Source organism: Muntiacus reevesi, chromosome 3 (assembly GCF_963930625.1).
Source record: "Muntiacus reevesi chromosome 3, mMunRee1.1, whole genome shotgun sequence".
Classification (NCBI taxonomy): domain Eukaryota; kingdom Metazoa; phylum Chordata; class Mammalia; order Artiodactyla; family Cervidae; genus Muntiacus; species Muntiacus reevesi.
Window position 1 is genome coordinate 9,384,914 of NC_089251.1, and position 21,727 is coordinate 9,406,640.

General features: G+C 51.7%; 1 protein-coding gene across 5 annotated transcripts in view; it reads right to left on the reverse strand.

Moving 5' to 3' along the window:
• The window catches only part of MVB12B (multivesicular body subunit 12B), a 186,454-nt gene extending 166,502 nt beyond the window's left edge, over positions 1-19,952 (reverse strand). The window contains exons 1-2 of one of the 5 annotated variants that reach the window (XM_065928437.1): positions 19,652-19,949; positions 5,605-5,727 (exon numbers count right to left, since the gene is read on the reverse strand). In XM_065928437.1, coding sequence (XP_065784509.1) covers positions 5,605-5,727; positions 19,652-19,735 — 207 coding nt within the window. In that variant the 5' untranslated portion in view covers positions 19,736-19,949. Of the gene's footprint in view, positions 1-5,604; positions 5,728-11,217; positions 11,346-19,327; positions 19,347-19,651 lie in introns of those variants that run through there. The other 4 variants (XM_065928436.1, XM_065928439.1, XM_065928438.1 and 1 more) reach the window with 4 other exon arrangements.
• Positions 19,953-21,727: the final 1,775 nt, after the last annotated feature.

Below are 21,727 nucleotides of genomic sequence, written 5' to 3' on the forward strand. Positions count from 1 at the left end.
CAGTCTTCTGAGCCTACCACCAAGTTCACAAGCACCTTCTTGTAACTGAGCCCCAAAGAAACAGTTCAGCCTCATTTTATTTACCCCTTATAGAGCTTTGACTAATACTGACCACCCCTTCTAGAAATACTCATTTTCCCCCAGTTTCCATCCACCTCTCCGGATGCTCAGCCCCAGGCCCCCGAGTGCCTCCTTCCCCCCTCCCCTAATCGGTGATGCTGCAGCGGACTCTGACGAGGAGTCTGAGGTGACAGGACCACCTCCGTGACGCCAAAGGCTCTGCCATGTGATAACACTCAGACATCTCCCCGGACTTCAGACCTAGGGCTGCTCAGCATCCCTGCCTAGATATCACACGAGCACCTCAAGCTCAGTGTATCCAAACTGAATCAGCAGTCCCCCTCCACCCTCAATCTACCCTGTTGTCTATGTTCCCGTCCCAACAGAGAGCGTCAGCATCCACCCAGCTGCTCAGCAAGACACCCTCGAGTCACTCTGGTCCTTCCCTTTCTTCACCTCTGCACCCATCTCCCAACATTCAGCCTATTTTTTCTTCTGTGAAAGAATGTGCACGTGGGTCCCCAGGCCCCCTGTTCCCATGCCCCTCCACTGTTGGTGGGTTACGTTTCTGCCCTCTCACCCTACACCAACACAGACCCTACAAACTGAGCCCCCTGACTCAATATCTATGCCCTCTGATTACTCCTCCTTCTACACACATCAAGGAAACTTTTAAAGACACAAATATAAGAACCTTTTTCTTAAAGTCCTTTAATGACTCCTACCACCCTCAGAACAATGGCCAATGCCTTTGTGTACCTTATAATGCTGTGGTGTGACCTGACCTTATCCACCCCCACTACCCCATCTCACCTTTCCCCTTTCACATGATGGAACCCCTCCCAGGATACTGGAATTCCCGGGGCTTCTGCACAATAGTAGGGGGTCAACAAACACCTGTGAAGCCAAAGTGAGAAGCAATAAACGCATAACATCAGGAAAAACCTCACCAAGGAGTTTTCAAACTGGGTTCTGAAGAATGAGAAAAATTTTATCCAAAAAGGTGGGAACATAAGAATTTTGAAGTATGGTACAAAGTTGCTCCTTATTCCAAATGTGAGAAACTAGAGGTTTGATGAGGTTGGAAGAGAAGACAGTGGAAGGAAGTGAGACTGGAAGACATGTGTGCCAAGTTAAAGGATTTGGGTATCTGTCCTCTCTCTGGTTGTCTGAGAGGAGGACGCTCTTAGGGAGAAGATCCACGGCTACCACTTACTGCTTGCTGCCCAGGCCCTCACCCCTGGAGGTCTGCCTGGATTTACTGGTGATGGGAAACTGGACACAAAGTCTGGAGGGAGGGGGGCTTGATCAATTCATCCCCCAGCCCCCAAATTTCACTTTACTCAACACTTGCCTGAGAACAGAAACACAAAATATAACAACATTTCTAGAAGGCAATAGGCAACACTTATCAAGTTTAAAATGTGACCCAGTAATTTCAACCTATGAAATTATTCTATAGCACTAATAGGATGACCATGCTAAAATACAGACACAAGGGTGTTGTTTATTGCATTAAAAACAAAAATGGGAACAAATTCAATATTCTTCAATATTGAATTATTAGCCAAATTTTGGTGTGCATGTGTGCTAAGTCACCTCAGTCCTGTCCAGCTCTTTGCAACACTATGGACTGCAGCCTGCCAGGCTCTTCTGTCCATGGGATTCTCCAGGCAAGAATACTGGAGTGGTTTGCCATGCCCTTCTCCAGGGGAATCTTCCCAACCCAGGGATTGAACCCACTCCTCTCATATCTCCTGTATTGGCAGGCAGCTTCTTTACTGCTAACACCACCTAGGAAACAGTCAAACAATAAATATCCATTATTGAGAGGAGGTGATACATTTATATAGACTGATATCGAGCTAAGCCCACAATAAATTTTTTAAGTTATGAGAGTGTAAATGGTTCCATCTCATTTGTATTTTTAAAAAACCCCCAAATACATACACACATCCCCTGAGACTTTCTATACTCTAAATCAGGACATGTCAAAAATTAACAGGAAAAGCTAGCGCAGCACTTCCTGAGTTAGACTTGTGGGGTCCACAGGTACATATTATTTAAGAATGACTTAACTTAGACTAGCAGTTCTCAAAGTGTGGCCCCTGAACCAGCAGCCCCACCCCAGACCTACTGCAGCAGGAATCCGGGGTGTGGGGTTCTCCAGAGGACTGAGGCCCCCAAAGCTCGAGAACCCCCCACCTGGGCGTCTGGGAACAGCCCTTGAACTAGGTGATAAACTGTCACTTCTGGGTCACCGTGCCGCAAAGACTCCCATTCACACGTGGGGTTTCTCAGGAAGGGAAGGAAGGAGTTCTTAAAGCACAGTGAAGAAAAAGACCAAAAAACTCTCCAAGTCTCCCGGAGGCCAAGACTCGGTTTGGCTGGGCCCCCACACCTGGCAGCTCTAAACGCCGCCGTCAGGGAGGATGAAGGCAGCCGGGAGGGGGCAGAGGCCGGGCGCGGACGGGCCAGAGGGCGGACCTGGGCCTTGGCAGCAACGTTCAAGATCTGAGCCTGTGGCTGCCGGGCAGGGAGGGGAGGCTATTTCAGAGGCGGCTGCAGAAACAGGGACGGTAAACTGAGAAGTTTAGCAAGTGACCCCCAGCCCCTACCTGAGGAACCATCCCCTGACCGGCAGAGAAGTTGTCAAACTCAATATTTACAAGCAAACACTTGGCATCTTCTACTTCCAGCAGCACCAGGGCCTCCGCTCATTTTAAAATGGTTGTGCCACCGAGGGTCAGCAGTCCATCTGGCATCCACCCTCGGGTCTGCGTGTCACGGTACTTAGCGTGCTCTGAGTGCACGGAGGGATTAAGCCTCCAGCAGATGCTGGAGAGGCCCCGGCCGTGGTCCGCAGCAGAGCCTCCTTCCGCCATCGCGCTTCTGTCTCGGCATCTCTGCATCCCGGCCACCGCCAAAAGCCTGGCACTTCAGTTTGGATGTCGACCTCCCACTAAACTATGGACAAAGGGAAGGCGGGTGTCCTCCCCCATTCCCCTTGAACTCAGGGTCAGACCTCTGAGGCAGCAGATGCTTGTCTGAGAAGAGTCTGGCGGTCAGCACAAAGAGAGGACTCCCGCACCTCTCCCCGGAAGGGCTTCCGGAGGAGCTCGGACACTTGGTCTCGGCGTGCGGAGCCTGGGTAATTGCCGAGCTGACCCTCTGGAGCCTCCTGGCCTGCTCACCTTTCACGATGATGCCTGGTGCAGCCCCACCGTGAAATGTGCTTATTAATTTCACTCATTTGACACTGCGCTCTTCTGCCCTGAGCTTGACGTTAGGAGAAAATGATAGGGATAGATTCTGCTCCTGTCAGACTCACCAAGACTTTCAGAAAACTAGACTATCAGAGGCCATCTGCCGCCCGCTCACCCGGCATTCATGGTGACCCCGAAGGGGCCCCGCAGAATGTTAAAGACACAGATCCACACGAGGGAACAGCCAGAAGACCCGGGTTTCCGCCCCCCACCCGGAGAGTCACCCTGGCGACGGTCCTTCCGGAGACAGGCGCGCACCAAGCCCCTGCCCTGATTCACGACATGCTGCTTCATATCTAATTCATCAAAAGACACTTGGGCTTCTCAAATCAGGAACATTTTTATTAGCTTCCCCAAGAGTTTTATGGCACAGAGCCATACCTAATGATTCTAATTCATGGCAAGGTATACATGCAAACAGTGCTTTAAAGTCAGAGAGCAGGTGAGACTCGAATCTTTGTTTAAAAGAAAAAAAGATTCCCCTGTTCGTTCACTTTAAAAATGTTTATAAGCTCTCCAGCAGCTGAGAAAGTGATGTGGAGAACTGTAACAGGCTCCCCCTTCCTCACATGGGAGCCGGCGTGGGCTGACGCAACAGGCACTGTTCACCATGGGGCTGATTCTGCCTGCCTGCTCCCTCCACCTGGGGACGTGTGCAAGTCTGAACACATTCTTGGCTGGCACACCCTGGGGGTTGGGGCTATCCGCATCGAGTGGCAAGAGGCCAGGGATGCTGTCCCCGCCATGCATGGGACCGCCCTGCCAGCTACTACTATCTGATCATCTGGCACAAGATGTCAGTAATGCCAAGGGTGAGAAACCCTGCCTTAGGGCTTCTTCTGGACTGGGCATGGCATCCCCCCAAACTCACACCTCACATCAGACGCTGATTTCATCACTGTGCCAGGTTTTCAGTGCTGATGAATGAGACTTACATTCTTTTACTCCTATGTATTCTGGGTATACATTTTCAATGAGCAAGAACAAAACATCATCCCAAACAAAATCAGTTCAGTTCAGTCTCTTAGTCATGTCCGACTCTTTGCGGCCCCATGGACTGCAGCACGCCAGGCCTCCCTGTCCATCACCAACTCCCGGAGTTTACTCAAACTCATGTCCATTGAGTCAGTGATGCCATGCAACCATCTCATCCTCTGTCGTCAAACAAAATAAGGAAAGTGAAAAATATAGACCACTTTAGGGGCTTCCCTGGTGGCTCAGTGGTAAAGAATCCACCCGCCAATGCAGGAGACACAGGTTCAAGCCCTGATCCAGGAAGATCCCACATGCCAAGGAGCAACTAAGCCCAGGTACCACAACGACTGAAGCCTGTGTGCCCTAGAGCCTGTGCTCTGCTACAAGAGAAGCCACTACAATGAGACACCCTCACACCGCAACTAGATAGTGGTCCCTGCTCACCACAACTAGAGAAAGCCTTCACATAGACATGAAGATCGAGCACAACCAAAAATAAATAAATATTTTTTTTTAAGTCCACCTTAGAAGTTCAGAACACAAGGCAACAGTCACTGTTAACTGAAACCTCCCAATAGCTCCTCTGCACATTTTAAGCCCCAACCAAGTTGGAATTTATCTACTGAAAAAACACTATAATTAATTCGAGCCATCAGTACTACTGAACACCACCACAGACGTGTGCTGAAAAGCAAAGCCAATTCTCTGCTAAACTGTGGTGATGCGGTCATCACAGCCCTGGACTTGAGTCACCTGATTCACCACTCCTAAGCGCTGGGCCTCCATTACTTCCCTTCTCAGAGTTTGTGTTCTCCTGATCAGCACAGTGGACGGAAGGCAATTGGCCCTCCCAGCCTCCAGGGAATTGTGAGAGCCAGCTGAGTTCATGGGTGGGAAAAACTGCTTTGTAAACTGTAAGAAGCTATATAAACTCATGTCAATATATTTATAACATTTATACAAGACAATCTATGACAACCAAGGGTCTTTCAGATGCTTGGATTCTTTTCATGAACTGTCAGAACTAGAAATGACTCTGGAAATCAACTAATCCAAACCCTTCATTTTATAGATGGGAAGGTGGCCATCACAGAGGTCAAGTGACTCAGCTAAGGCTGAGCGACAGCCCAGATGAGCTCGGGTCATCTGCTCCCCAGCCAGGACACTTCTCGCACCTTGCCGTTGGTGATGCTTTTCCTCCCTGTTTAAGTTCCTAGAAGGCAGAAACACATCTTACACACAAGGTCAGAGGGTCTTGAACACCGGAAACAAATATTTGCCAAATCAGTGAATCTTGACTCACCACGTCGTAGCCTGTCGGGGCTCGGTTCCGAGAAGCCACCACCCCGACTCCTGTGATGGGATCCATTGACGTCTCTGGCAAGGCTTCTGAAAGGTCTTTGACTTCAGGCATGGTGGCTTCCTCCTGATTCCGAAAAGGAAAAAGAAAGTACAAAATTCTAATGGAGCATTTAAAGTGAGCGATACAAAGTCTCAAACAGAACCAGAGTCCTGGGGCAAATATCCTGAACTCAACTTCACATACCTGGACCAGCTAAGGGAGCCCTGGCTTTACCCGACCCTTTCCTCAGATTAAGAATTCAAGTAGGGATTTCCCTGGTAGTTCAGTGGCTAAGACTCTGCGCTCCCAATGCTAGGGGGCCTGGGTTCGATCCCTGATCAGGGAACTAGATCCCGCATGCCACAACTAAGAGTTCACATGCTTCAGCAAAGACCAAGGAGCCCATGTGCCCCAACTAAGCCCTGGCACAGCCAAATATATAAACCAATATTCTATTAAAAAAAAGAATTCAAGTCACCTCCAGCCCCTGCTCTGCTCAAGTTAGTTTTGAACACTCTCCCGCCCTGCTTTCTGACTTCCACACAGACACCAGCACTTTCTCTAAGGATAAATCAGACATGGTTAAACCTAGCAACACCTTCCATCTCTCCCTGTCACAGCATCTCCTGGCGGAAGAACAGCCCTCCAAATCCACAGCCATGACTACATCCAAGGGTGGGCTGTTGGGGAGGCAGAGCTTTGTGAACACATAGAGGAAAGTGCTCTGGCCATGGAGGCCACAGCAGGCAATGGAGTCCAGGCTCCATGACTTATAGCTGGTGAGCAGGCAAGCAAAGGTTCAGGCCGCTGACAGCTGCAGTGCTGCTGTGAGAACTAAGGGAATCCTGGAAATGAAGGGCCTGGAGACATCCCCTGGCACACAGTAGGCCCCTCAACGAAAAGCAGATGAGAAGGGTGGGTGAGGGACACAAAGGTCCAGTGTAATCAGCCAGAAACGTGGTTACTGCTGTTCCCAAGAGGACTGGTGGGTCCCTTTGTTGTGTTTAATCCTAGGGTCATGTGGACACTTACTCAAAGCTAAACACTAACAATGACTGTAATTCTTGTTGGACACTGGGAGAAAGGGAGGGAAATGAAATTACTATTCTGCTGCTGCCTGCCTCCTGATGTGACCAGAGGAGACCAGCAGAATATAGAGAGCACTGGGTCTGGGCAGCTCCAGTGGCAGTGTAGCAGAAAGCATATAAAATGGTAACACCTTATGTAAATAACTTCTAGAGCTTTTTAAAAGGACCAGCAGTGGAAAACAGCAAGTTAAATTCTACCTCCTTCTGCAGCAATTACATTCCACTGGCTGTAGTTCTGTCAGATCTCTCAAGGCTGGTTACTGCTGCTAAAGCAAACCAAACACTCTTGTCTAACTAAGCAGCCAGTAGGAATGTTTTAAGTTCTCAGCCTAGAATCAGAAAAGGCAGAGGCCATTAAAAAGGACTACAGCCTCCTAGGTAGAAACAACCAGAGGGCGGTATGCAAGTCATTGTGTAATCAGCATTCCCTGGAACCCAGGAAAGGCTCCGGAAACAGGCTCGTTAGTGCCAGGGAGCTAATTCCCTGATCAAGGCTAGGAAGCGCCTGGCAGCAGCCACACTCTCAGCTTCTGTTTATGGCAAAAGTCAAACTAAGTTAAGCTTTACTTAATTCTACTGAAAATAAGCATCTGGAAGTAAAGGGCAGGGGGGCAGGACATCACACTGCATCACTGAATCGTTTTCTATTTTCAGATCTCATTTACCAGGCGGGTTTATCTGCATAAAGCACAGGGCTCAGTGCTCCTGCACACAGTAGGCACTAAGTGAATATTTACTGAATGAATCCGCAGGGAAGACCCCAGTCAGGAAGGCTTAGAATTCACTATCTGCACCAACGGAATCCAAAGCAAGCCACTGATCAAAAAAGTACTTCACGTGGAAAACTCGGTATTCTTGGTTAACAAGGAAATAGCATCGCTGCCCTTAGCAAAATACTGGTATACCTGCTGTTGGTTACCGAAATGCTTTGCAATTAACAACTCATTAACAGAAGGCATTGAATTCTGCCAGTGCTAAAATATCATGCTGTGAATTTAATAAAGAACGTGAGAGGTAAGTTTTTATTATTATTATTATTATTATTAAGATAGTGTTGCCTCTACTATCTGAGGTGGGGGGCGGGGAGCATGGGAATAAATAAGAAATGTTTTATTAGCTGAGAGATGCCCCGTCCTCGGGTCACTGCATCCTGGTCCAGGTACCAAGCGCCTCCTCTGATCTGCAGCGCGTGCCAGTGGCGGGGGTGGGGCGGGGGTGGGGGGGTGGGGGGTTGGTGCTGACGCCGCTGCTCCCACAATGCACTGGGCAGCCGGGCACCGGGCCCCAAGATGGCTGCGGGCGGCCTCCCGAGCAGACAAAGGAGCCGGCCGGCGGGCGGCGGGCCTGCAGGCTGGGAGGATGCGGCGGGCAGGGCATTAGCACTGAGCATCTCAGATGCACGCCTCCCCCCCCCCCCCGCCCCAACACACACACCCCCCCAGTGGCAGTGCCCTGGGGGATCCAGCAGCCTTTGTGAAATACAGACAAATGACTCCTCGCTGGGGCGGCGGAAGAAAGCGCCACCACCAGCAAAGGAAGCTTTTAATGAGAAACGCCCAAGATATCCATGGCAGAGGCAATCACTCAGGGCTTCTTGCTCTGAATTACATATTTTCTGACTGCAAATTACTCTTAACAGCGTCTCTACCGTCACTTCAATTGACCTTCCTCACAAAAGGCCATTTATTAACTAGCACTCAGCGCTCCCCGGGCTGCGCGGAGCCTTCAGCCCGAAGGGATGGCACCGCGGCTGCCCGGGTCACAGGCCAGGCCTCGGCGAAGGGGAGAAGAGGCCATTAATGGGGGTGGGTGAGTGGGGGAGGGGGGAGCTGCAGAGCAGAGCTGCCTGGGGAGAGGGGCAGAGGAGTGGGGGGTGTTTAAGACCACCATTAACCTGTCTCGCAAGACGCTGACACGGGGCTGAAGCAGAAAATGCCAGGCCTGCTTGCAACAACCGGCGTCCTCCTCAGCTCTTTGCCCAGCCCGGCATCCACCTCCAGCTCCAAATTCTAGCTGCACACAGAACGCACCAGCACACCTCCCCGCATCTGAGCAGTGACCTGCAATTTCCAAAAAAGCTTTCTCCAGCTCCTTCTCAACGGATGCTCACACCACACCTAGGAAGGGGACTGAAGCATATTAATCCCTATTTTAGAGGAAAGAAAGAGACCTGGAGTTCTCAGATGCCATGGGCTGGCAGAAGGCAGAGCCCCAGGGGCCTCTGACCCTCCCCAGTCTGGTCTACTTTGCACACACTGGGCAGAGAGAGACCCAACTTCCCATCCCATACCTGATCAAGAAAGCGCTCTCAGAACCAATTATATTTTAAAATGCCAAAGCTCTCCCTTCTCTAGCAGTAACCCAGTAAATGAAGCGAGAGGGAGAAAAGTATTGAGAGATAAAAGTAACATGGGATTAATTTTCCTCACACCTCAGTTTCGAGATGCAACATTTCCCTCATAAATAATTTACAGCAATAAAAATGAGCTAAGGCCATGTTTGTGTAGGACAGAGGTAAATTTAGGCCTAATGAGGGAAACCCGTGTGCTGCAGAGGAGGGAAGGGGGTGATGTATAGCGTGGTGTGAGCACAATCAACAGCACACGGGTGGTGGGGGGGGCCTCTATTATCAACTGCAAGTTGCAGGGCCAACGGAGTTGGGGGCAGGGGATAGCGGGAAACTTCTACTGCCTCAGCTGTGGCTTCAAGGAGGGTCTCTGTAGGAAAAGCCAAAAGTTCACCCGGTGTTTTAGATGACAAGACAACAGAGACTGAGACTTCTGAGAACTCTAGGGAGGAGCCAACCTGAAGCTGAGTGGATTTCCAGGAAACGTCGGGGAAGGAATGACGATGCAGCAGCACCTGGGAGTCACGTCTGATCGCGGGTGGGGTCGGAAGGGTAGAGAGTACCCTGCAGCACTGACCTTGACCTGGTCCTCCTAGCTTAACCTCACAGGGCGTCTGGTCCCTGTCTACCCCGCGCGTGCAGCCAGCCTCACTCGGACCATCGCCAAGGCTGGGGGCTACAGAGCCTCGGGCTGGGCAGCTGTGCCTGTGTCTGTCCCGAGAGGATTTCTCCACAAGGCAGGGGGAGAAAGAGACAGCGAGCGAGAGAATGAGAGTATGTGTGTGTGTTGCACATCCTGGGACTGAGGAACTGGGATGAAGAGTGAGAGAGAATGAGAGAATGAGAGAGAGAGAGAGAGAGAGAGAGAATGGTACTTCCTGGGACTGAGGGACTGGATGGGGCCAGTTAGGGTGAGATGTGTTTTCCAGGCCAGCAGGATTTTTTCCAGCTGTGCTCAATGAGTTCCCTCCAACAACACTGGGTAAGAGAAGAGCTTCCTGCGTGTGCAGCAAACAGTGCCCGGGGGAGGTCCCAGCCCCCCGGGCGCGGCAGCACCTCACCAAGGCTGTCACCCCAGGTTCTCAGAGAAATGAACTTTAACTATAAAGCCCCTTCACACAGACAGCACACAGCTCCCTTGTAGCTGATCAAAGAATTACTACGACCATGTGCTTAATCCCTAAAAGTCAGCAGTGCTGGGCTTAACTGATGCTGAACATTGTTTCAGAATCAAAGGCGTGCCTCCCGGCCGCAGTCTGGGAGAAAACTAAGCTACTGAATCACAGTTGAAAACTCAGGGGAACTTTGATATCATCTCTGTTTAATTTCCCCAGCCCTGTGAGCCTGGGGTTTATCTCGTTTTATCAACTCCTGTACTGAAATCAAAACCTAACTAACAGAGCTCAGACCTTTCTCTACCAAGGCCCTTCCAGCAGCAGGGTAGGGTGTGAGCCGAGGAGTTTAAAGCCCTTTTGGGGGGGAGGCAACAACTGCTGGGGGCAGGGGATGCTGCCTTCAAAGGAGGCACAGCAGGAACCCAGGGCAAGGAAGGAAGACCGGCTCAGAAGCAGAGCCTGTGCTGCCCACCAGGTCTGAAGGTGGGACTCGCACACAGCTTCGGAGGAGAGTAATATCAAAGTATTGGGGGGCGGGGCAGGTTAAATAGGGCTACTGGGATTGAAATGACAAAACCAGTGGGTTAATTAAGTCTCTACAGAAGGATGAACTTGTGATCGGATTGTCTGAAATTCAAAGTCAAGGGCAGAAAAGACATAAACTGTCTGCCCACATCTACCAGCTTGCAGGGCTGGGGAAAAGCAGTGCATAAATATTTCACTCTCTGTGGGAAATGGCCAAAGAGCAAAGCCTCCCTGAGGAAAAGCTGCAGCTGGCCCCTGGCCGGCGTGGGGCAGCTCTCTGCCTGTTTCCCAGCAGCTCGGTGGTGCAGGTGGGCTGCAGGAACCCCTGCTCGTCTCTGTTACCCCATAACTACCGGTTCCTTCCTGCTAACAAATCTTAAGCGGGGGACAGAAGGACAGGGGAGGAAGTCGGTGGCTAGGCTTCACCCGCGTACTCACAACACACACAAATAACCAAACCCGGCCACCGCAGGCAGCCGTGGCGCATGCAGAGCCCTACCTCCTCAGGAGACTGCAGGCTGAGGTCAGGGTCCATGCGGCACCCAGGCAGACGGCCAGCCGGCTCTGGGCACCACCCATAGGGGTAGCGCACCCAGGCTGAGAGGTGGCCACTGTGGAACCTCAGGAGAGCCTCCTGGTGCCTCCTGTACTTTGGCCTGGACATTTGATCCGAGTGACCAGTCAGAAACCAAATCGTTCTGACAAATGCTGTCGAGTACGATCTGGTGGCAACAGGCCACAGGCTGCTGGGAAGGCTGCTAAGATACTGGGGAATGAAAGCAAGTATTTTCCTAAGCTCCTCTGGATCACAAAGAACTTTCCAGCCAGGGAACTAACAATGGCGAGCACTTCCTTTTTTTCCAGTAAAAGTCTGTTGCTTCTAATAGAAGAATCTGGTGTACAAATGCGTCCACCCCATCAGACCTCTGCTTAGACTGGCATTAACCATTTGATAGCCAAACAGATTTATCATAAACCATTAGAGGTGGGCCTGGAGTTTGGGTAGCTGAATTACAGAGCAGTGCTGGATCCCAATATACACTCTCCCAAAATAAATCCAGATCAAGTTCTACAGCACGGCTGTGGCCAAAGGCCTGCCCCTACAGGCCCAGCTCTGCAAAACCAGGGAGCCTGGTGCTGGGGAGGAGGGGGCATTCTCCAGTACACTGTAAGCCCCTCCCCAACTTGCTCAGTTACTGCAGATGAAGGTCGCCCCTACCCACTCTCATCAGGTCTTAGTGCCATGGTGCCCCCTGGAGAGAAGGCAGAAGGCGGACCCCCATGGAAGGCAGACGCCCTACAAATGAAACTATCCCAGGAGGCCCAAGAGTCGGCCGGCCGTTTGCCTAATATTCAGTGACAGGAAACGGTCACAGCCTTAGCTTGATGGCCAAAGTGTCTGCTGAGTAAAAATGCTAACATGTCACCTCGACATTGGACAAATGGGCCCTGAGGCCAGAATTGTCAGAACGCCTGGCTTCAGGTCAGTAGACACCCCACCTCATCACCACCCGCACTCTTGACTTTCACATGGGCCTTAAGAGTTTCTTTGGTCATATGATCATTCAAACTGTGTGTGCTGATGACTTCCAAATTACCTCCAAGGCTGGGACTTTTCTCCTGAGACTCAGATATGTGTATCTGGTGCCCTGCTGGCTATTGTCACCTGAGTGTCCCATTGATACCTTCAACCTGGCTGACCTCGCCATCCTCCCCCTGGGGCATCTCCACATCCCTAGTACCGAACAGGATGTGGTACATAACAGTCAGCCCACAAATGTTTGTGGAAAGCTCCTGTACTGAGTGTGGAGCAGTAACGAAGACGGGAAGCCCGATGTTCTCCAACTCTAGCATGCTTGAGTCACCTAGAGAATTCATGAAAACAGAGTCCTACACCCACTCCCTGAGATGCTGACTCAGTGCCTGAAAAGCTGCATTTCTAACAAGATCCAGGTAGATGCTGAAACAGCTGGTCCACAGTCCAAAGTCTCAGAACAAGGCAGTAGGTACTCATGGGATGTTTGATGAAGGAAGGAAATTGAGGCGGGGAGGGAGGAAGGGAAGAAGGAACCTGAAGGTCATCATCCATGGGGAACAGCCTCAGAGTAAGTCGTTCAGTCTTTCCCTCCCTAACACAGGTTTCCCAAGAGCACCCAGTCCCTCCCCTATGGCACCCACCCCATCATTCAAACTCTGGGTCATATCTCCCATTCACCCCAAACCTTCCTCACTGCCAAGCCAGACAGATGCTGTCACTAAGAATCCTGATGTTGTCCAAGGACAGGACCTTAGCACATGGGCACACATGCACACACACACACACACACACACACACACATAAAGAAACACGGTCTTGCCTCTCAGAAGGTTACAACACTTTCCCAAGCAGAGCATTCATTGTTCAAAGGTATGCCCATCATAGTACCTAGTCTATAGTGAATACTCAATAAATTTGCATCATCAATAAATAGACTATGGATAAATGGATGGACGGATGGGAGGATGGATAAATGAAGTCCCTGTCCTTCTCTCAAAACTGCCTGTGTTCCACTGGACTAAGGAGGCACGTAAAGCAGCAGGAGCGATGGTGACAGTGCCCCGCTGGGGTCACTGAGGCCTGGTGCAGGACAAACACCGCAACTCCAGGGCTGAGCCACCTGCCGAGCAAGGGAGGTGTGACCTCGGTACTCTGGGCAGTTCCAGAAGTGGGTCTGCCTCAGATCCAGCGAGTGGGCTGGATGAGGACCTGGCAGGGGGCTTCATGAAGACTCCCCGTGAAGTCTGTAAAAACTACAGCTACCCCCAGGTTCTGCTCTGATTGGCCTGGGCTGGGGCAGAGACTGGATAATGCATTGCCCAGGTGCGGTGGCACTGTGCTGGATGGCACAGCGACAGGTAAGTCATGGCCGCCACCCATGGGGCTGGAGGAGATGTCCTCAAAGAAAGGAACCGTAAATGAAGGGGACACCCCCTCCTGCTGGGGCAGGGGGCGGGGGTGCGCTCAGGGAGCCGGCCTTCCTGAAAGACAGAGGGTGCAGAGCACTGCAAGGAGTGCGGGTAGAAGACGAGGCAACAGAAGACGAGGCATGAACGGGCCGGACTGTCTGGGAAACTGTGAGTAGCAGAGGGGCTCTGAAATAAGCTTGTGAAATGCTTCAACAAACAAAACCGTTCAAAACCTGTCTGCACTTCCCTGCTTCTTCTAAGGTCTAAGTAATGATGAGGATCTACAGGAAGGAGCGCCCCAGTAGTTGGAAGGGAGATTCCCAAGTCTTGGGTTCCCATTTCCTCTCCTGAAGCTGAACACTTCTCAAGCCATCGCCACCTCCTGTGGACCCGGCAGGGCCTCTTTACGCTGTTAGCTCAGGGGAGGGCTGGGTGGTAAAGCAGAGGAATAGAAAAGGTGTGGGCTTTGGACTCACAGGAACCAGGGCTTGAGCTGCAACTCTGACACAGCTGTGTGACCGCAGGCAGGCAAACTGAACTGGGCCTAAGTTTCCACTCCTATAAAACTGGAACAATGCATAATATTTTCTTTACAGGGTTTTAAAGTATATAAAGAACTTGTAGAACTTCCATCAAAAGAAACAAAAGAATGGGAGAAAATATTTGCAGACCATATATATCTGATAAGAGGCTAAAAATCCAGGCTTCCTTGGTGGTCCAGTGGTTAAGAATCTGCCTTGCAATGCACGCTTCCCTGACAGCTCAGTTGGTAAAGAATCTGACAGCAATGCAGGAGATCCTGGTTCGATTCCTGGATCAGGAAGATCCCCTGGAGAAGGGATAGGCTACCCACTCCAGTATTCTTGGGCTTCTCTTGTGGTTCAGCTGGTAAAGAATCCACCTGCAATGCAAGAGCCCTGGGTTTGATCCCTGGGTTGGGAAGATCCCCTGGAGGAGGGAAAGGCTACCCACTCCAGTATTCTGGCCTGGAGAATTCCAGGGACTATACAGTCCATGGGGTTGCAAAGAGCTGGACACGACTGAGCAACTTTCACTTTCACTTTTCACTTTGCGATGTGGGGCATATGGGTTTGATCCCTGGTCTGGGAAGATCCCACATGCCAAGGGGCAACTAAGCCCATACATCACGATTATTGAGCCTGTGCTCTAGACCCTGTGCTCAGCAACAAGAGAAGCACAAAAATGAGAAGTCCATACACTGAAACTGGAGAAAGTCTACATGCAGCAATGAAGACCCAGTGTAGCCAAAAATAAACGAAAGAAAAACAAACAAACAGAATATATATGAGGTTAAAATCCAAGTCTATAAGGAACTCCTACAACAGAGCAATAACAAAAAGCAAATAACTTGATGAAAAAAAAGGGGGAAAGGACTTGAAAAGGCTTTTCTCCAAGGGAAATATACAGATGTCCAAAAAGCATCTGAAAAGATGTTCAGTGTCATTACTCATTAGGGAAATGCAAACCAAAACCACAGTGAGATATCATCTCAGACCCCTGAAGACGGTTACTGTGCTATGCTTAGTCACTTAGTCTGACTCTTTGCAACGCCATGAACTATAGCTCACCAGTCTCCTCTGTTCATGGGGATTCTCCACGCAAGAATACTGGAAGGGGTTGCCATGCCCTCCAGATGGTTACTGGCAAAACCCAGAAAATCAGTATAGCTGAGGATGTGGAAAAATTGGAAACCTGGGGCACTCTTGGTGGAAAAGTAGATGCAGCAACTATGGAAAATGGTATGGTGATTCCTCAAAAAATTAAAAGTAGAATGCCTACATGATCTGGCAATTCCACTTCTGGATGTATACCCAAAAGAACTGGATACAGAGTATTGAAGAGATATTTGTTTATGTTCACAGCAGTATTATTCATGATAGCCAAAAGGTGGAAGTAACCCAAGTAACCACAGACAGATAAATGGATAAGTAAAATGGGGTCTTTACGTACAACTGCTGAAAAGGAAGGAAATTCTGATACATGCTACAGTGTGGATGAACACTGAAGTTGTTATGCTAAGTGAAATAAGATAGTCACAAAAAGACAAATACTACATGATTCCGTTTATATGAGGTATGAGGTACTCAGAGTGGTCAAATTCATAGAAAGTGGAATGGTGGTTGCCAGATGCTGGAGGAGGAGAAAATGGGAGTTGCGTCATGAGCACAGATGGCACTTCAATGCAGGAGTTAGGAATACCAACTCTCCAAGTCGTCGGAAATCCGAATATACCTTATAGGTGGCCGTCCAAATGCATGGTCCCTCCCATACTGGGGGTTCAACTTACTGGGGAAGGTGTAGTACTGCAACAGTTATTAATGAAAAAATTGCATGTGTAAGTGGACCTGCACAGTTCATATGCATGTTGTTCAAGGGTCAACTGTACAGAGTTTCAGTTTTGCAAAATGAAAAAGTTCTAGCCGTTAGTCGTACAACATGAATGTACTTAATGCCACCAATGCATTAGGTAGCAAATTAGGATGGCAAATTTTATTTTGTGTGTTTCACTGTATTTTTAAAAAGCATCTGTAACTGTGGTCCTCAAATTTCAGTAAGCATTACATACAACCTAAGATTCTTGTTCAACAGGCAGATTCTGGGGCCCCTTCCCCAGATATTCTGATTCAAAGTCTGGGTTTGAGGCCTTGGGATCTGCATTTCAATAAACATTCTAGGGATATTTAGCTCATTAAGAATTCATTTATTTCTCTCTCATAAAGGATCAAAGGATATTCTTTTGAACATTTTGCTGGGCCGATCAGTACCTGAAAAAAAAATCTGCGTGTGTAGAACAATCTCATAGCCACAGGCCCAACAAGATGGCCCTCCAGTTTTCAGGGGAGTCTGAGCAGCTACAAAGCTCGAGTATGTGACCCCTGGGCTCTGGGCCCACAGGCCTCTCACATTTCAGCCTACACAAGCTCTGCATCTCGCCAGAAGTGTGTCATGTAAACCAACGCTTGCCCACAGGATGTCCCCAGCAAGGAGGTAATGTCAAGCACACCCTGCCTCCCAAGCAGCGGGGGAGAAGAGATCTGAGGCAGGCAACTCCACTGCAAACAGTGCAGACAACTCAGGGAAACCACAACTCCCAGTGGTGGCCCAGTGAGCAGGAGGCCAAAGGAGAGCCAGTGGGGCCAGGCACCGCAGGCCAGGGAGAGCCTCAGATAGAGCCAGGACAGCCTGCAGAGAAGCAGCTCATTCAGGGAACCCAGGCCTCCCCTCCCACAACCCAACGGGCAAACAAGACCCTGCTCACTCAGCCGCAGCCAACTAAACGCAGTGTTCGCAACCCATCACATCCAGCCATGCAGTCGTTTGTTATTTTCGTCGTCGTAACAGCACCTTTGACATTTCCCATGCTTGACTCCAGCACCATCATTGCTTTTCCGGGTGGCAAGGACGCCGCGCTCTGAGCACAAGGCATGGAGCACTTTCAACCTGCCATGGCAGCAGGGCCCAGGATGCTTGGATTCAGATGCCCCACCCCCAGCCCCCACTCACCCCTTCCAAGGCCCTGAGAGCAGATCACAATGTGTTCACGTGGTCCTGTGGTTTTCTAAAATGTACAGCAAGATATTCTTGCATTGTTTTTCTTCCAGCCCCTCCCACCCACAACAAATTGTCAAAATGGCAGGCCCACAAAACTAGGGTCTTAGACCCCTAGTTAATTGACTAGGGGTTAGGGTTAGATCCCACTTAAATGTAGTGAGGATCCCCCCACCCCCTCCACAGTGTCGCACACATTCACATACCTTAGCTCGTTCAGCCTTACAGGGCAGGTTTTACATTTAGGTCTCTTTAATAAATAAGCAAATGGCGATTCTGAAAGGTCCCAGGAGGTTCCATGACTAGCCTAGGGTTACCTAGGTTCCAGGAGATATCCCCAGATTCCAAGTCCAGTGTTCTTTCTACTCCCATCCTTTCGTGCTGCTGCTGCTGCTAAGTCGCTTCAGTTGTGTCTGACTCTTTGCAACCCCACAGACGACAGCCCACCAGGCTACCCCGTCCCTGGGATTCTCCAGGCAAGAACAGTGGAGTGGGTTGCCATTGCTTTCTCCAATGCATGAAACTGAAAAGTGAAAGTGAAGTCACTCAGTTGTGTCTGACTCTTAGCGACCCCATGGATCACAGCCTACCAGGCTCCTCCATCCATGGGATTTTCCAAGCAAGAGTCCTGGAGTGGGGTGCCATTGCCTTCTGTGCCCATCCTTTCCTAGTGGCCCTCAATAACAACCACTAACAGAGAAGCACACTAAACATATTGAAGCTACTCTTCTGATTAACCAGTTAGCAAACCCTGAATACTAACCACTAATTTTTACTGACCACTTGCCCTGTGGCAGGCACAGAGCTGAGTACTTCTGTTATATTTCTCTTACTTCTTACTATAATCCTATGAGATAGATACTATCATGAGCCTCACTCTACAGATGAGGAAACAGGCTCAGAAAAGTTCACTAATTTGAGTAAGAACACACAATAAGAAGAGCCAAGGCATAAGCTGAGGTCTAATTCTGACGTCCTTGCATTTAATCATGGTGTACTCTTCCATCTAGAAATGGGGGAAAAGCTCACCAGTAGAAAGGAGGCAAAGCAGAGAAATGCCTTTAGGGTAAATCAGGAGTCTGGCCTAAAAGCTAGAAGGAAGGAATGAAAGATGCAGATTAGAGAAGGTGATTCTGGGCTCAAGTGAACCAGTAATTGCTATGTCAAATGCTTTGCACAGGTCTTGGTGCCCAGGTTCCAGAAGAGGCCCCATCTCTCAGAGGCCCCATCTAAATATTCTATGCAAGGCACAACATCTTGAAATAGCCAGTTCAATTTCCCGCAAGCAAGAAAGGTGTCACCTGTCTCCTGTGCTAACTTTCTGAGTACACTGAGTTTTTGAGTTAGTCTAGGCTTCCACTGAGCTTACCTCCTAACTTTTCTAAGGATTTTCTGGTGCAGCTGATATGATTTTCTTGCCCTGTTAAAATGAGATGAGATCCAGCCAGCTGTCCAGAAATGTACAATGAGATTATATGGAGAAGGAACCACCAGAGACAAAGGCCTCTAAAGAGATTCCAGCTTGCTGTCTGCTTGTGGCAGAAAACTGAGCGAGAGCTGGTTCATGGGTGGGGGCAGGGAGCAGAGAAGGGGCAACAGCCATTCCCTTTTTGCCCTCCAGTGGGCCTTCCTCTGGGCCAGGCTGAAGAGTCTGTGGAGGGGTAGAGAATACAATAATCATTTTTAATGGTTGGGAAAGGCTGATGATCTAGAAAGAGTTGTGTGTTGGTAACAAAGAGGACAAAGATGCTCATGGGTCTGCCTTCTTCACTTGGTCCCTGCCCCTGGGCCTCACTTGCACTGGAGTCCCCATGCCATGACCATCAACAGGCTCACCACCCTTCAAGGATGGTACTCTGGCTCCTGGGTGGCTCGACCAGCACGTCACCCTGCAGACAGCTGCCCTGGAGTTTGGCTGTCCTCTCTGCTCTGCTCAGGTCACAGATGAGGCCGCAGATCATGCCCGAGGCTCAGGTGCAATCTGCTTGGCACCCACGTGACCACAGAGAGTGGACCCCGGGCCCCGCCAGTGAAACGACGGTCCAGGTCTGTGCAGGTGGCCGCCGCGCCCCGGCACAAGTGGCCCGCCTCACCTTTCACCGGACGGACGTGGCTCTCACCTGCCCCGGCCCAGGGGGTCGCTGCTCGCCCCCGGGTCCCCGCGCTATCCTCCCGCCTACCGGCGGCAAGGCCAAGCCAAGACGCGAAGCCGCGGCGCGCGCGGGGCCGAGCAGAGGCCGCCGGGCCTGTCCCCGCGGCAGGCCGGGCACGGAGCCCGCAAGGCCTCGGCGCAGCCCGGCTCCGCCCGCCCGCCCGCCCCTCGGCCCGGGTTCCGCGCCCGCCCGCCAGTCCCCCGGAGGAGCAGGGCCGGCTCGGCCGAGCCTCCGCGGCGCCCGGCCCGCCCGCCCTCACTTAACTGTTCCCCGCTGGGGCGGCGGCGGCGGCGGCGGCTGCGGCGGTGGCGGGTCCCGGCTCCGTCTCACGCAGAAGCAGCTTCTCATCGCCCGGGCGGCGCGGAAGGGGCCGGGCCCGGGGCCCAGGTGGCGGGGCCGGCAGCTCGAGCGCGAGCCTCACCGGGGAGCTGCGGCGGCGGCGGCGGCAGGGGCGGGGCGCGGCCTGGCGGCGGCAGCGGCGACAACGGCGGCTGCGGCTCCCTCCGCGGGCCGCGGCGGCAGGCCGGGCTCCGGGCCTCCCGGCTCTGGCTCTGGCTCCGGGGGAGGCGCCGGGCGCCTGAGGCTGGCTCGGGCGGGAGGAGGGAGCGGGAGCCTTCGCGTCCGGAGCCCGCGCCGCCGCCCGGTCGGCACCCCGCCTCCCCCGCCGGCCTCCCCCACGACCTGGCCCGTTAGCCCGGGGAGGGCCCTGGCGCCGGCGACCCGGCCTCTCAAAGAGTCCGCAGCGGCCCCCCGGTGCAGCCCAGACCCCAGGGAGCCCCGGGCCTCTTGGAGCCTGGGCCCCCGATTTCCCCCTCCCCCAAGCGGGTCTATTCCAGGGACCAGCAGTCCCCTCTGCTCTCCTAGGCCTCACTATAGCCCTATACCCTACACCAGTCCTTACATCCCTGGAAGCCCCCGGGCCTCTTGGAACCTGGGATAAACGTTACATACCCACACGCACCCCGCACACACCCACATGCCTCTTGCAGGGACAGGGACACACACACACACACACACACACCCCTCTTGCAGGGACACCCAGCCCTCCTACACACACACACACACCCCCTCTTGCAGGGACACCCAGCCCTCACACACACACACACACACACCCTTCTTGCAGGGACACCCAGCCCTCACACACACACACACACACACCCTTCTTGCAGGGACACCCAGCCCTCCTACACATACACACACACACACACACACACACACACACACACCGCTCTTGCAGGGACACCCAGCCCTCCTACACACACACACACACACACACACACACACCCCTCTTGCAGGGACACCCAGCCCTCCTGCACAAACACACACACACCCTTGCAGGGACACCCAGCCCTCCTACACACACACACACACACACACACACACACACACACCCTTGTAGGGACACCCAGCCCTCCTGCACACACACACACCCTTGCAGGGACACCCAGCCCTCCTACACACACACACACACACACACACACACACACACACACACACACACACACACACACCCTTGTAGGGACACCCAGCCCTCCTATGCTTTATCTGAAGCCCCCAGGCCTCTTGGAACCTGGGATAAACGTTACACACCCACACACACCCCACACACACTCACATGCCTCTTGCAGGGACAGGGACACACACACACACACCCACACACCCACACACCTCTTGCAGGGACACCCAGTCTCTTGGAATCTGGGATACACGTTACACATCCCACACACACCCACACACCTCTTGCAGAGACAGGGACACACACGCGCACACACACACACACACCCCTCTTGCAGGGACACTCAGCCCTCCTATGCTTTATGGGACCCCAGACCAATCTTTCAGCTCAGCTCACTCCGGTTCAGGAGACCCCACCGCCCAGCTGACCCAACACAAACTTAGCCTGGCCGCAGTTCCCAATACCAATACAGGCCTCTCAAACTCACCCCAAATTCCTAGCAATATCTGTCTCCCTCTTATGCTACCCCACAGAGGATCAGAGCAAGGACTGTGAAGCTGGCTTAGGGGAAGTATCTGAAAGTTTAAGCTGACCTATGGCCCTACAGTACTTGGGAAAAGGTACAAACCAGAAAATAAAATGGAACTGGATGAGGAGAAGGATCCAGAGTTTGACCTTCAGCTAAAGTGGCTAGTCGGTGGTGCCAGCTCTGCACCCTTAACCAAAAATGCCCCGCACAGCCCCAGCAAGGCACTCTGAGGCAGTGCCAGCATGCTGTTTGTTAGAGGTGAGGACCATGCAGGACTGATTAGTATCAATTTGCTAATGTCTCAAGTCTTAATTTCCGCACACTCTAGGCTTTTCTAAAATAGCTGTTTGATCCT